Here is a 12,460-nt window from a genome sequence, read left to right as displayed (position 1 = left end):
AAGGAGAAGGCACATTATTGCTTTTTATGAAAGTCTCTCCATTTATTCCATCACCTAAAAATGCTAAAGCATTATTACTAATAAACTTTTGGAATTCTGTAATAGGCACTCTTCCATCAGCTAGATCAAAAGACCTCCACAATAAAAAAAAAATTAAAAAAATTGTCTGTCTAAACTAACATGTTAAAACTTTTTTTGCATTGTTATAATTGTCTGAAGTGTTTATACCCTAACTTATAAGCTTGTAGAAAACATCACTGACCTGTTTTATAAATGTAATTCTTTAAAACGCAGTATTCAAAATCTGTAGGGTAACAATATAATGCATTTACTATATTATATATTTTGGAAATGTTATCTACACATATTGTAACTATTTAAATTGCCCTTCTTTATTTTTATTAAAGTGATGGTAAATCCTAGCGTTTTTGAAACGCTCTGATTTATCAGTGCTGTAAATAATAGGGGCTTTCAGTCATGAAGTATTAAAATAAAGTACCTTTATTTGCAGTGAGTTTATGCTGAGCTGAGCGCCTCTGGCCGACCATTGCAAAACGCTATTTCTTTCAGCGTGGAGCGTTTTATACTTCATAACTGAAAGTCCCCATCATTGATAGCACTGGTTTCAAAAACGCTAGTATTTGCCATCACTTAAGACTGAATTCCCTGAATAATACAGTTATGAGATATGGTGTCCTTGCCTCTCATATTCCTGGTGTTATAACTTTCCATCATTTAAGAAAACGACATGCTTCAAATTTGCTTAATTAACTCGTGGCTTTTATAAATAATTAATTTTAATTACAGGTGTCATTTTGTATATACTGCTTGTGGGATATCCACCTTTTTGGGATGAGGACCAGCACAGACTTTATCAGCAAATCAAGACGGGTGCTTATGATGTAAGATTTCATTTGGTTGTTTGCCCTAAATAATATTTCTGGGAAATATATCGAATATACCAAGCTGGTTTATCGAGAATGTATTTTGCATCAAATTGATCTCTTGATTTGAAGACTAAGTTGAACCTAACATTGCTTAATGGAAGATTATATCCCTCATAACTGATAAGGTGTTTTTAATTAAACACAATAAAGTCACAATGCGTAAATTTTATAGGCTTAAGAAAAGTCAATTAACCACACATGAGCTTAGTCATATCAAAAAGTATTGCAATATAGTCAGATCAGGTTTGCATCAGAATTTCAAACAAGCAAGCAAACAAAATACTGAAATGCATAAATTATAAGACTCTGAGAATGTCATGCATTCCACGTGGATTACATTTTAATATTTTTTTCTTCAGATTTCAAACACTGTTGGCAGTATACTGACAGTGTTTGTTTTCCTTAATTTAATTCAGTATGAAACAAAAATATATCAAAGTCAACAACCAATTAAGGTACTGCAGGATAGAATTAGAACTTTACTATTTAGAACTTTACTAAATCACCTACAGTTTACGGAATATGAAAAGAAAAATATGGCCAATAAAACTTTGTGGAGTTATAAAAGTCCATATGTGACCACCAGGGTTATGACTTTCCATGAGGTGTATGCTTGAACTGCTCTGTAATATCAGAGCTCTGCAAAATTTGTTTAAAAATAACAGCTGCAGAAGCTTTTTAAATAATAATTTTGCATTCAGATTTATTACAATGTAGGGCTTAAAGAGACATAAAACTTAAAAAGTGTATTTTGTGATTCAGATAGATCGATTTGTTCAGTTAGCTATCAGTAGTACATTACGCTATGTTTAATAAAGGATAATAAGATAATGAAGCAAAATTGATACTACAAATTGGAACGTTTAAAATTGTATGCACTATTTGATCCATGAAAGAAACATTTTCAGTTTTGTGTCCTTTTAATTGCAGATATATGCTATGCATAGATAAGCAAATTGACTTTTATATGCCCTTTAAGCCTACATATAATGGATCAATTCTTAAAATTACATTGTAGCCTAAAAACAAAAAGTTCTTTTTTATTAAATAATTTTATTTTTAACAAATTGCTTTTCTTCTTGGTACTCAATCAATGGTACTGCATTTTTTATATAGCAATTTTTTTTTTTTACATAATTTATAGTTTTTATTTGTTATGGGTTATTTATATGCGCTAACTGCATAGTCTATACATAATAGCGGCAGGATATTGTGATATATCACATAGAAATGCAATACTACTTAGTGTTGCATCACACATCTTTAATCAAATTGCATTTCAGAAGAATTACAAAATATATCTAGAATATACGCTAGCATTAGATAAAGAAAAACTATGTTTTTCTTTATCTAATGCTAGCGTATATTGTTCTAGATATATTTTGTAATTCTTCTGGAATGCAATTTGATGCTTCTCAACATTGTTTAAGACTTTATTCAATTTTATATTGTCTAACTTAGAAGCAGAAGTTTATTTTATGCATTTGATTTGTTAGGTTTGCGTCTTTGGAAATATAGAATTACATTCATTTCATATATCTACAGTTCTCTTTTTTTTTTAATTCAAGTTAACTATTTTAATTTTAGTTTCCATCACCGGAATGGGATACAGTGACCCCTGAAGCCAAAGACCTCATAAATAAAATGCTCACAATTAACCCAGCCAGACGTATAACTGCATCAGAAGCCCTCAAACATCCTTGGATATGTGTAAGTACAAACACGATTTGGATTATTTTACATAGTGAGTATTCAGATCATGATACAGCTCATCACATTTAAATATATTGCTAATTTTTCATTGGGTTGTATAGAATATCGTGTAAAAGAAATCTAAAATCTGTGCTTTGGGCACTTGAATATATATATATATATATATATATATATATATATAAATATATATATATAAATATATATAACAGAGATACAGATAATTGTTTTAAACTAAAGATTTTGTGTGTAATTTTCCCTTTTTTTTTATCCCTACAGCAACGCTCGACAGTTGCCTCTTTGATGCACAGACAGGAAACCGTTGATTGCTTGAAAAAATTCAATGCAAGAAGGAAGTTAAAAGTGAGCAAAATTATTAAAAAAAAGTTTTTATGTAACTGTTTGTCTTTATTTTTATTCAGTGATTTTTACAACCTTATAAATGTCTCTGAAAAAGACTTCAGTTAAAAGAATGTGTTTGTATGTGCGTGTGCATGTTTGTGTGCGTGCGCCTTTGTGTGTGTGTGTGCGTTTACGATAGTGCGCGTTTGTAAGTGTGCGCGTTTGAGAGAGTGTGTGTGCGCGTTTGCGAGTGTGTGCGCATTTGCTAGTGTGTGTGTGCGCGTTTGCTAGTGTGTGTGCGCGTTTGCTAGTGTGTGTGCGTGTGTGTGCGTTTGCGAGTGTGTGTGTGTTTGCGAGTGTGTGTGTGTTTGCGAGTGTGTGTGTGTTTGCGAGTGTGTGTGTTTGCGAGTGTGTGTGTTTGCGAGTGTGTGTGTTTGCGAGTGTGTGTGTTTGCGAGTGTGTGTGTTTGCGAGTGTGTGTGTTTGCTAGTGTGTGTGTTTGCGAGTGTGTGTGTGTGTTTGCGAGTGTGTGTGTGTGTTTGCGAGTGTGTGTGTGTTTGCGAGTGTGTGTGTGTTTGCGAGTGTGTGTGTGTTTGCGAGTGTGTGTGTGTGTTTGCGAGTGTGTGTGTGTTTGCGAGTGTGTGTGTGTGTTTGCGTGTGTGTGTGTGTCTGTTTGCGAGTGTGTGTGTGTGTTTGCGAGTGTGTGTGTGTGTTTGCGAGTGTGTGTGTGTTTGCGAGTGTGTGTGTGTTTGCGAGTGTGTGTGTGTTTGCGAGTGTGTGTGTGTTTGCGAGTGTGTGTGTGTTTGCGAGTGTGTGTGTGTTTGCGAGTGTGTGTGTGTTTGCGAGTGTGTGTGTGTTTGCGAGTGTGTGTGTGTTTGCGAGTGTGTGTGTGTTTGCGAGTGTGTGTGTGTGTGCGCGTTTGCGAGTGTGTGTGCGTTTGCGAGTGTGTGTGCGTTTGCGAGTGTGTGTGCGTTTGCGAGTGTGTGCGTTTGCGAGTGTGTGTGCGTTTGCGAGTGTGTGTGCGTTTGCGAGTGTGTGTGTGCGTTTGCGAGTGTGTGTTTGCGAGTGTGTGTGTGCGTTTGCGAGTGTGTGTGCGTTTGCGAGTGTGTGGGCGTTTGCGAGTGTGTGGGCGTTTGCGAGTGTGTGGGCGTTTGCGAGTGTGTGGGCGTTTGCGAGTGTGTGGGCGTTTGCGAGTGTGTGGGCGTTTGCGAGTGTGTGGGCGTTTGCGAGTGTGTGGGCGTTTGCGAGTGTGTGGGCGTTTGCGAGTGTGTGGGCGTTTGCGAGTGTGTGGGCGTTTGCGAGTGTGTGGGCGTTTGCGAGTGTGTGGGCGTTTGCGAGTGTGTGGGCGTTTGCGAGTGTGTGTGCGTGCGCGTTTGCGAGTGTGTGTGCGTGCGCGTTTGCGAGTGTGTGTGTGTGCGCGTTTCTGTGGTGGGTGTGGTGTGTACGAAAATAAGGCAACATTTCTGTAATCCAGATAACAAAAACATTCCGGTTTTGCTACCCTTAATTACTGTAAAACGTTTAATCCAAAAATGTCAAGACCAGTTTTAGGTTACATTTCTTTTATCAAAACGCATCTCCTAAACGCTTAATTTTTTTTTTTTGCAGGATTATTGCTATCCAATCTAATTTTCTTTCATGTAATTAGCAAGAGTCCATGAGCTAGTGACGTATGGGATATACATTCCTACCAGGAGGGGGCAAAGTTTCCCAAACCCCCAAAATGCCTATAAATACACCTTCCACCACACCCACAACTCAGTTTTACAAACTTTGCCTCCTATGGAGGTGGTGAAGTAAGTTTGTGCTTGATTTTTATGATTTCTTCTATGATAAGCGCTTCTAAGCAGTCTGAAGCCCAATTCCTCTCAGAGTACAGTGTTTGTCAGAGGGATGTGAAGAGAGTATCGCCTATAGATTTTATGGTTTCTCTCACAGGAAATCTTTTCATGGGTTCTCTGTTATCGGTCGTAGGGATTCATCTCCTACCTCCCTTTTCAGATCGACGATATACTCTTATATACCATTACCTCTGCTGATAGTTTTCAGTACTGGTTTGGCTATGTGCTATATGTGGATGGGTGTCTTTTGGTAAGTGTGTATCTTTGTTTAAGACACTCTCAGCTATGGTTTTCGAGCTTTTTGTATTAATATAAAGTTTTAAATATATGTATTCTACTTATATTTTCCATGAGTCAGGTCTATGTATATTTCCCTTTGCAGTCTAAACCGTTTCAGTATAGGAATCATGTTTGGGAAGTTTATTTAAACTTTTTCTCTTACCTGGTGTCTCAGTCTTTTTTGACTTGTTTTAAAAAAAAAAAAATTGCGGACAGATCTAGGCTCACGAGGACGCAAAATGCTGTTATTTATTGTGTCATTCTTGGCACAAATATTTTTTTGGTGCAAATTGAGTCATTTCCTGCGTCTTTGACACTAGTTGTTTTGGCACGAAGTTGCGTTTGTTATGACGCACGTTGCGTCATTTCCTGGTGTTGGTTTTGCATCAAAAAATTTTTTTACTTCCTTTTGCGTAATGCGTCATTCTTGGCGCCAAAATTTTGTTTGTACCCCTCTTCCTCTATTGCTCGCTGTTTTCATGTCTTTTGAAAGCTATTATGCCTGCTTTTTTATTTTATTTTATTTTAAAAAAAAAATAATACTATCTTTGTTTTTTTCCTATCTACTGAAACTGTTACATTGTGGAAATTGAATGATTTGCCTAATGTTATTTTTCTTTTTCTGTTACATTTTGCGAGATGTCTCATTCTAATCCTGACTCTGATGTTACTGTAGAAACTATGATGCCCTGAAACACAATTCTTCAAAGCTAAGTGTGTTTTTTTTCATTATTTAGCTGTTATTTTCTTCAGCTCAATTATGTGGCATTTATCATATTTTATACTAATCATGTTTCTATATGTACAATGACATTTACTGTTTTTACTTTCTCAGTTCATGTTCTTGATTTCATCTGCAAATATCATATGTTATTGCTTTTATCATAAAAGGTTATGACTGCTATTATGCCTTTAAGTAAACTTACAAGGTATTTTTAAAATTATTAAGATTGAATTAATTTTGTTCTGACCGACAGCATACTTAAGTTTATTCTACTGATGGTTTCTTTGGCTCAAAGGATCCTGTATCAGACAGTTTTTTTTTAAATTCTCCTTATTTTTCATTTGAACATTTTTTGTTCTTTGTTAAGGAAATGTTATGTTTAGCTTTTAGGAGCTTAGTCCTCCTATTAACTATGTTATTAATCCTTTTTAAATACGTATTTTAAGATTTTATTTTGCTCCTGAGGTTTTTTCCTATTCAATATACTATCTGTAATATATTCTAGAGAATAGTTTATCCTGATTCCATTTTGGGACTGTAATACTATTTCTATGGAAATTGGTACTTATTTTTAGGATTCTTTAGTTTGAATATAACCTTAGTAGAGCATTTTCACGTACTGTTTATATTTTTAGCTCAACTTTATCTGTGGCTGACATTACTGTTCTCTCAACCTTTTGTTGAACAGTTATCATAAGCAGTTTCAGATTCTCAAGTATATAACTCTGTTTATTTACTTAAGATTTATTCATTTTATTATGTTTACTATATCTATTATTATGGTTTCAAATATATTTTTTTATCTCTATCTTGTTAGGATAATCATTTTTTTGATTTCTATTATCTCCACTATTTCTGGAGGTTTATAGTTTTTTCTGCCCTACTTTAGTCCAGTGATGTAGATCAGTTGGTGAATGTCCTGACTACAAAAGCTTGTTCTAGATTCAAGGGTTATAGTTTCATATCCCGGCAGGGTTAATACAGCCCTTCGGCCTTTTGTGGTCAATTTACTGTGTACCATTCATTTGGGTAATAATAACTAATTTTATTAGCTGCTGATTTGGTTAACTCAGAGTGCAAGCATTGAAAAAGGGTTTTTTTGTATCCTTCTGGGAGAAAAACGCTATATAATAATTAAGACTGCATGAAGGTGCGGTTCTCAAAACAGTCCTTCTGGTGGGGAGCAGATTAAATTGTCTTTGGAAACTCAGTCCAAAATGTGTATTATTCTTAGGGTTTTAAATAGATTTTTTTAGACCATCTATGGGAAGATTCTTTCTTTCTTAGTACACTCTGTGAATTTTTTTCAGGAGTGATTATACCAGTTCTTTTGCAGGAACAGGGTTTGAGTTTCTATTCAATTCTATTGTTTGTCCCAAAGAAGAAAGGTTTATTCAGTCCAATCTTGGATCTGAAAACATTATATTGTTTTGTATTAGTCTCAACTTTCAAGTTGGCGACTAGAAGGCCTATTTATGCCTTTTGTTCAGCAAGGTCATTTCATGTCCATTCAATTTTACAGGACATTTATCCTCATATTTGAATTCATTCAGACCACTTTTGGTTTCTGAGATTCTCTTTTTTTAGGTAAGCTTTACCAATTTGTCGTTTTCCATTTGGTCTAGCGACAGCTTTATGAATCTTTTCAAAGATTCTTGGTGCACTTCGTTCTGTATTCAGACAGTAGGGTATTATGGTGCTTCCTTATTTGGATGGTATCTTGGTATTCGCTTAAACTTTTCTTTTATTAGAATCTCTCATGAATCAACTAGTTTTGTTTCTTCAAGACATGGTTAGAGGATTTAATCTACCTAAGAGTTTCGTGATTCCTCAGACAAGGGTCACCTTTTTTTGGGGTTTCTAGATGGATTCAGTGTTCATGACTTTGTCTTTATCTGGCAAGAGTCAATTGTAATTGGCGTTAGCCTGTCTAAACTTACAGTCTAGAAAATTCCTTTCAGTGGCTATGTGCAAGGAAGTTTTAGGTCTCATAACTGAAGCATCGGACGTGGTTCCTTTTGCTTTTTGCTTCTTTTTTATCTGAGACCTCTAGCTTTGCATACTGAATCAATGGTGCAGGGATTGTTTTCAGATATCACAGTTGATATTCTTAAATTCCAACTCTCAACTCTCTCTGATTTGGTGATTAGATTATCATCAGGTTTTTTTTAGGGGGCCTCCTTTTGTTCACCCTTCCTGGATTGTATTCTTATTGGATAGAAGTCTTACTGATTGGGGAGCTGTCTGAGGGTCTCTGACAGCACAAGGGGTTTGGAAACCTCAAGAGGCGAGGTTACCAATCAATATTTTAGAACTCTGTGCTATTTTCAGAGCTCTTTCAGACTTGGCCTCTTTTACAAGAACTTTTCATTTTGCTTTCAGACAGACAATATCACAACATATGTCAATCTTCAATAGGGACTTGCAGTTCCTTAGCAATTAAGAAGTATCTTGAATACATTCTTAGGTGGAATTCATCTCCTGTCTAATCTCTACGATTCATATCTCAGGTTTAGACATTTGGGAGGTGGATTATCTCAGCCGTCAGACTTTACGTCTGGGAGAGTGGTATCTTTTGATACAGATGTTTTCTCTGTTTCCAAGGTACCTTTTCAGGTCCAGGGATCCTCAGGTGGAGATAGTGGATGCCATTAGCAGTGTCTTGGTTTTGCTACATGTTTCCGCCTCTGTTTTTTTTCTTCCAAGGGTGATCTCCAAGATCATATTGGAACAGTCTCATGTGTTTCTGATAGCATCAACATGGCCTCACAGGTTTGATATGTGGATCTTGTCCGGATGTCCAGTTGCCATCCTTGGCCACTTTCTCTTTGGCCAGCCCTCTTGTTTCAAGGGCCGTTTTTCCATCAGGATATCAAATTACTAATTTGGAGGTATGGAAATTGATTAGTCTTTAGTCATAGAGGTTTCTCTGACTCAGTTTTTTTCACTATGTTGCAGACATAAATCTGTTTCAAGGAACATTTATTATCAGGTTTGGAAAACCTATAGTTTATGGTGTTCTTTTTATAAATTCTCTTTGTATTCTTTTAGAATACCAAGGAATTTTTTTAGTTTCTTCAGGATGGTTTGGATTAGGTTTGTCTACAATTTTTTTGAAAGGACAAATCTTACTGTTTATTTCTTAGAAAGATTGCTTAACTTCCTGATATTCACTGTTTTCTTCAGGCTCTGGTTTGTATCAAGCCTGTTAAGTTATTCATTTCTCCTTTTGGAGTCTAAATTTGGTTTAAAGATTATGTAGGCTCTTTCTTTTGAGCTTATATTTTCTTTGAAGATTATTTACTTTCTTGGAAAGTGTTGTTTCTCCTAGCTATCTCTTCTGCTAGAAGAGTTTCTGATTTATCAGCCCTCTCTTTTGTGTCTAATTATCTAATTTTTCATCTAGATAAGTTGTTTTGTGGACTTCTTTATTTTTTCTCTTCCTAAGGTTGTGAATTTGAACAACATTAGTAGAGAAATTGTTGTTTCTTCTTTGTGTCCTAATCCTAAAGAATTCTTTGAAAGTTCTTTACATCCTTTAGATGTGGTAAGATCTTTATAATTCTATATAGAGGTTACTAGGATTTCAGAAGACTTCTAGTCTATTGGTTGTTTATCTGGTTCCAGAAAAGGTTAGAAAGCCTCTGCCATTTCTTTGGCATCCTGGTTAAAAATGTTTGTTTCTCAAGGTTTATTTGGAGGCAGGACAGGCTCCGCCTCAGAGATTTACAGCTCATTCTACTAAGTTCAGTCGCCATTTCTTGGGATTTTTCAAAATGAAGCTTTAGTTGATCAAATTTGCAAAGAAGTAATTTGGTGGTCTTTGCATACTTTTATTGTTTTTACCATATTCATGTATTTTGCTTCTTCTGAAGCAGTCTTTGGTAGAAAAGTTCTTCAGGCAGCTGTCTCAGTTTGATTCTACTGCTTTTGATTTAAGTTTTTTTTATGAAAAACGTAATTATTGTGTGGATTTTATTTCTCAGTGGAAATAGCTGTTGATATTTTATCCCTCCCTCTCTAGTGACTCTTCTGTGGACTTCCACATCTTGGGTATTTCTATCCCATACGTCACTAGCTCATGGACTCTTGCCAATTACATGAAAGAAAACATAATTTATGTAAAAAACTTACCTGATAAATTAATTTCTTTCATATTGGCAAGAATCCATGAGGCCCACGCTTTTTATGGTGGCTATGTTTTTTTGTATAAAAGCACAATTATATTTCCAGTCCCTTATTCTGTATGCTTTTTTACTCCTTTTGTTATCTCACTACTTGGCTATTCATTAAATTGAGTTGTGGGTGTGGTGGAAGGTGTATTTATAGGCATTTTGGGGTTTGGGAAACTTTGCCCCCTCCTAGTAGAAATGTATATCCCATACGTCACTAGCTCATGGACTCTTGCCAATGTGAAAGAAATGAATTTATCAGGTAAGTTCTTACATAAATTATGTTTTTTTTTTGCAATGCAGAACATCCTCTTTTTTTAATTTAATAAATAAAATGATAGAACTTTTTTTTTTGTCCCCCCACAACCCCTGCGTACCACCTAATATAAATAAATTCTATATATGAGTTTTTCACTGGGATTTTTTTTTTCTTTAGGGAGCTATATTGACCACTATGATTGCTACTAGAAATTTCTCAGGTAGGTGAACCTGTGCTACTCTGCCATTTAAACAATGCTTTTTTAAAAACACAAGAAAATATACCAAAAATTGTAGTAACTTAGCAGGTTTAATAAAAATCTAAAATGCAAAAACTAAACATAATATATAATTATAGTGCTCACAGTTATATACAGAATAGTTGTAATTTAAAGCATATCTACCAATTGGAAATGTTCACACAATTTTCGAAGTAGTTAAACTTGATTTTCAAAATGTTTATTATATATATATATATATATATATACAGTATATATAAATATATTATTATAATTTTTTTTATAAATGTTCATTCTTTAAAGGAAAATAAATGTATTGCATAGATCAGTAGTTAAGCACTGCATTACAAAATCATGTAACTGTAATTTTGTTAGCACAATTTGTAAGGTGCAAATCAAGGGCAGGTCAGATCTTGAAATTCCAGGTGGATTCCATGTTCCTGGTCTCCTTTGTTGTGACCAGTTAAGGACAGATGTAAATGAGCTTGTGCTCTGAGTCAATAAATCATGTGTAGGGTGTTGCAGACACAGAAACATGTCACCATTAAAGGGACATTCATGTACAAAACAAATGCTCTGTATTCGAGCTTTTCATTGTTGCACTATTGCTTGCATATAATTATGTGTATAACCCCTGCAAATGGTTTCAACATATTTTTAGTCAGTTCCAGAACACAGCAATGTACTACTGGGACCGAGCTGAACAAATCTGATAAGCCAGTGACAAGAGGCTTGTGTGTGAATCTGCCAATCAGCAGCTAGCTCCTAGTAGTACATTTCTGCTCCTGAGCCTACCTAGATATGTTTTTTTTAAACAAAGGATACCAAGAGAACAAATTCATTTACTAAGAGAATTTGAGAATTCTCTTAAAATTGCTTGCTCTATATGTACCGTGAACATTTTAATGTTTAAATTCATGTCCCTTTAAGTAACAACAAGGCACTCTGCACTAATTAGTACAAAGCAGCTAAACACACTTTCTAAAGGGTATTTTACAGCAAAAGCAGGCAAATGACTAAAGTTATATTGTAATACTGCTTTATTTTTCTTAAACATTTCTCAATGATATTAGATTATGAGTTTAATTCTCTATTAAATGATCTGTAAATTAAATCTATTCATATTTTAAAGGACTGAGGTAAGGTTAGAGATGTTTAAAGAGATTGAAGCTAACAGAAGTACATGTTTGTGCACAAAATATTGCTAGGGACATATTGTTCACTGTCTGATAGGGACAATCTCCATAGCTCTATTGGTGGAAGTGACATCTGACAATTATAAAAACAACAAGAATTTGTATCAGCTCAGATATATCTGTTTAAAAAAACTGTTAACAGATTAAAAAAAAACTTTTTTAGAAGCCAGAAATTAGAGATATTAAAATGCATTTAAAAATCTGTTTGGTTGTTATAAGCTTAAGAGTATCCAAAGCTTAAATAAATGTAAGTTAGTATATTGAAGCTATAAGAAATGTTTGCATTTTGTAGTACATACACATGTATAATTTACTAGATAGTGATTTATGTGGTATGCAATAACAACAACCTGAATTCATTGTCTTTAAAAAAAAACAAAAAAAAAAAACTTCTTCTGCCTCTGATATTGTTGTCCCCAAAGCTTTTTTGTTCGAGCAGGTTACTGTTCTTTTCAATGTAGTCACATTTTTTAGCTTGTTTCCAAAATCCGAGGCAACACCAGCTTCTCCCAAAACTAATAAACTGCGTCCTTAATACCAAAAAATTATCTACAGAAGCAACTGAATGAATAACATTTTGGTTACAATAATTATATTCAGACTGTCCAATATGTTTTTTTTCACATTGGTATTTCTACATTCTATAACCTTAAGGGAACAATAAAAAAAGGTCTTGGTTGCAAGTTAAATTTCTTTTCCTAGAACAGTTCATGCCCATAGTATGCTAATTTACACATTATTTGAATGTTGAGT

The 12,460-nt window shown here is 34.6% G+C and overlaps 1 protein-coding gene across 1 annotated transcript in view; it reads left to right on the top strand.

Moving 5' to 3' along the window:
- The window catches only part of CAMK2D (calcium/calmodulin dependent protein kinase II delta), a 738,893-nt gene that overhangs the window by 570,594 nt on the left and 155,839 nt on the right, over nucleotides 1–12,460 (top strand). Inside the window, exons 9-12 of the mRNA XM_053703586.1 lie at nucleotides 808–902; nucleotides 2,535–2,657; nucleotides 2,937–3,020; nucleotides 10,451–10,493. Of these exons, the coding sequence (XP_053559561.1) occupies nucleotides 808–902; nucleotides 2,535–2,657; nucleotides 2,937–3,020; nucleotides 10,451–10,493 (345 nt within the window). The remainder of the gene's footprint in view (nucleotides 1–807; nucleotides 903–2,534; nucleotides 2,658–2,936; nucleotides 3,021–10,450; nucleotides 10,494–12,460) is intronic.

This window comes from Bombina bombina, chromosome 2 (assembly GCF_027579735.1).
Source record: "Bombina bombina isolate aBomBom1 chromosome 2, aBomBom1.pri, whole genome shotgun sequence".
NCBI lineage: Eukaryota > Metazoa > Chordata > Amphibia > Anura > Bombinatoridae > Bombina > Bombina bombina.
Note: the sequence above shows the minus strand (reverse complement) of the source record. Positions and strands in the feature narration are given on the sequence as shown.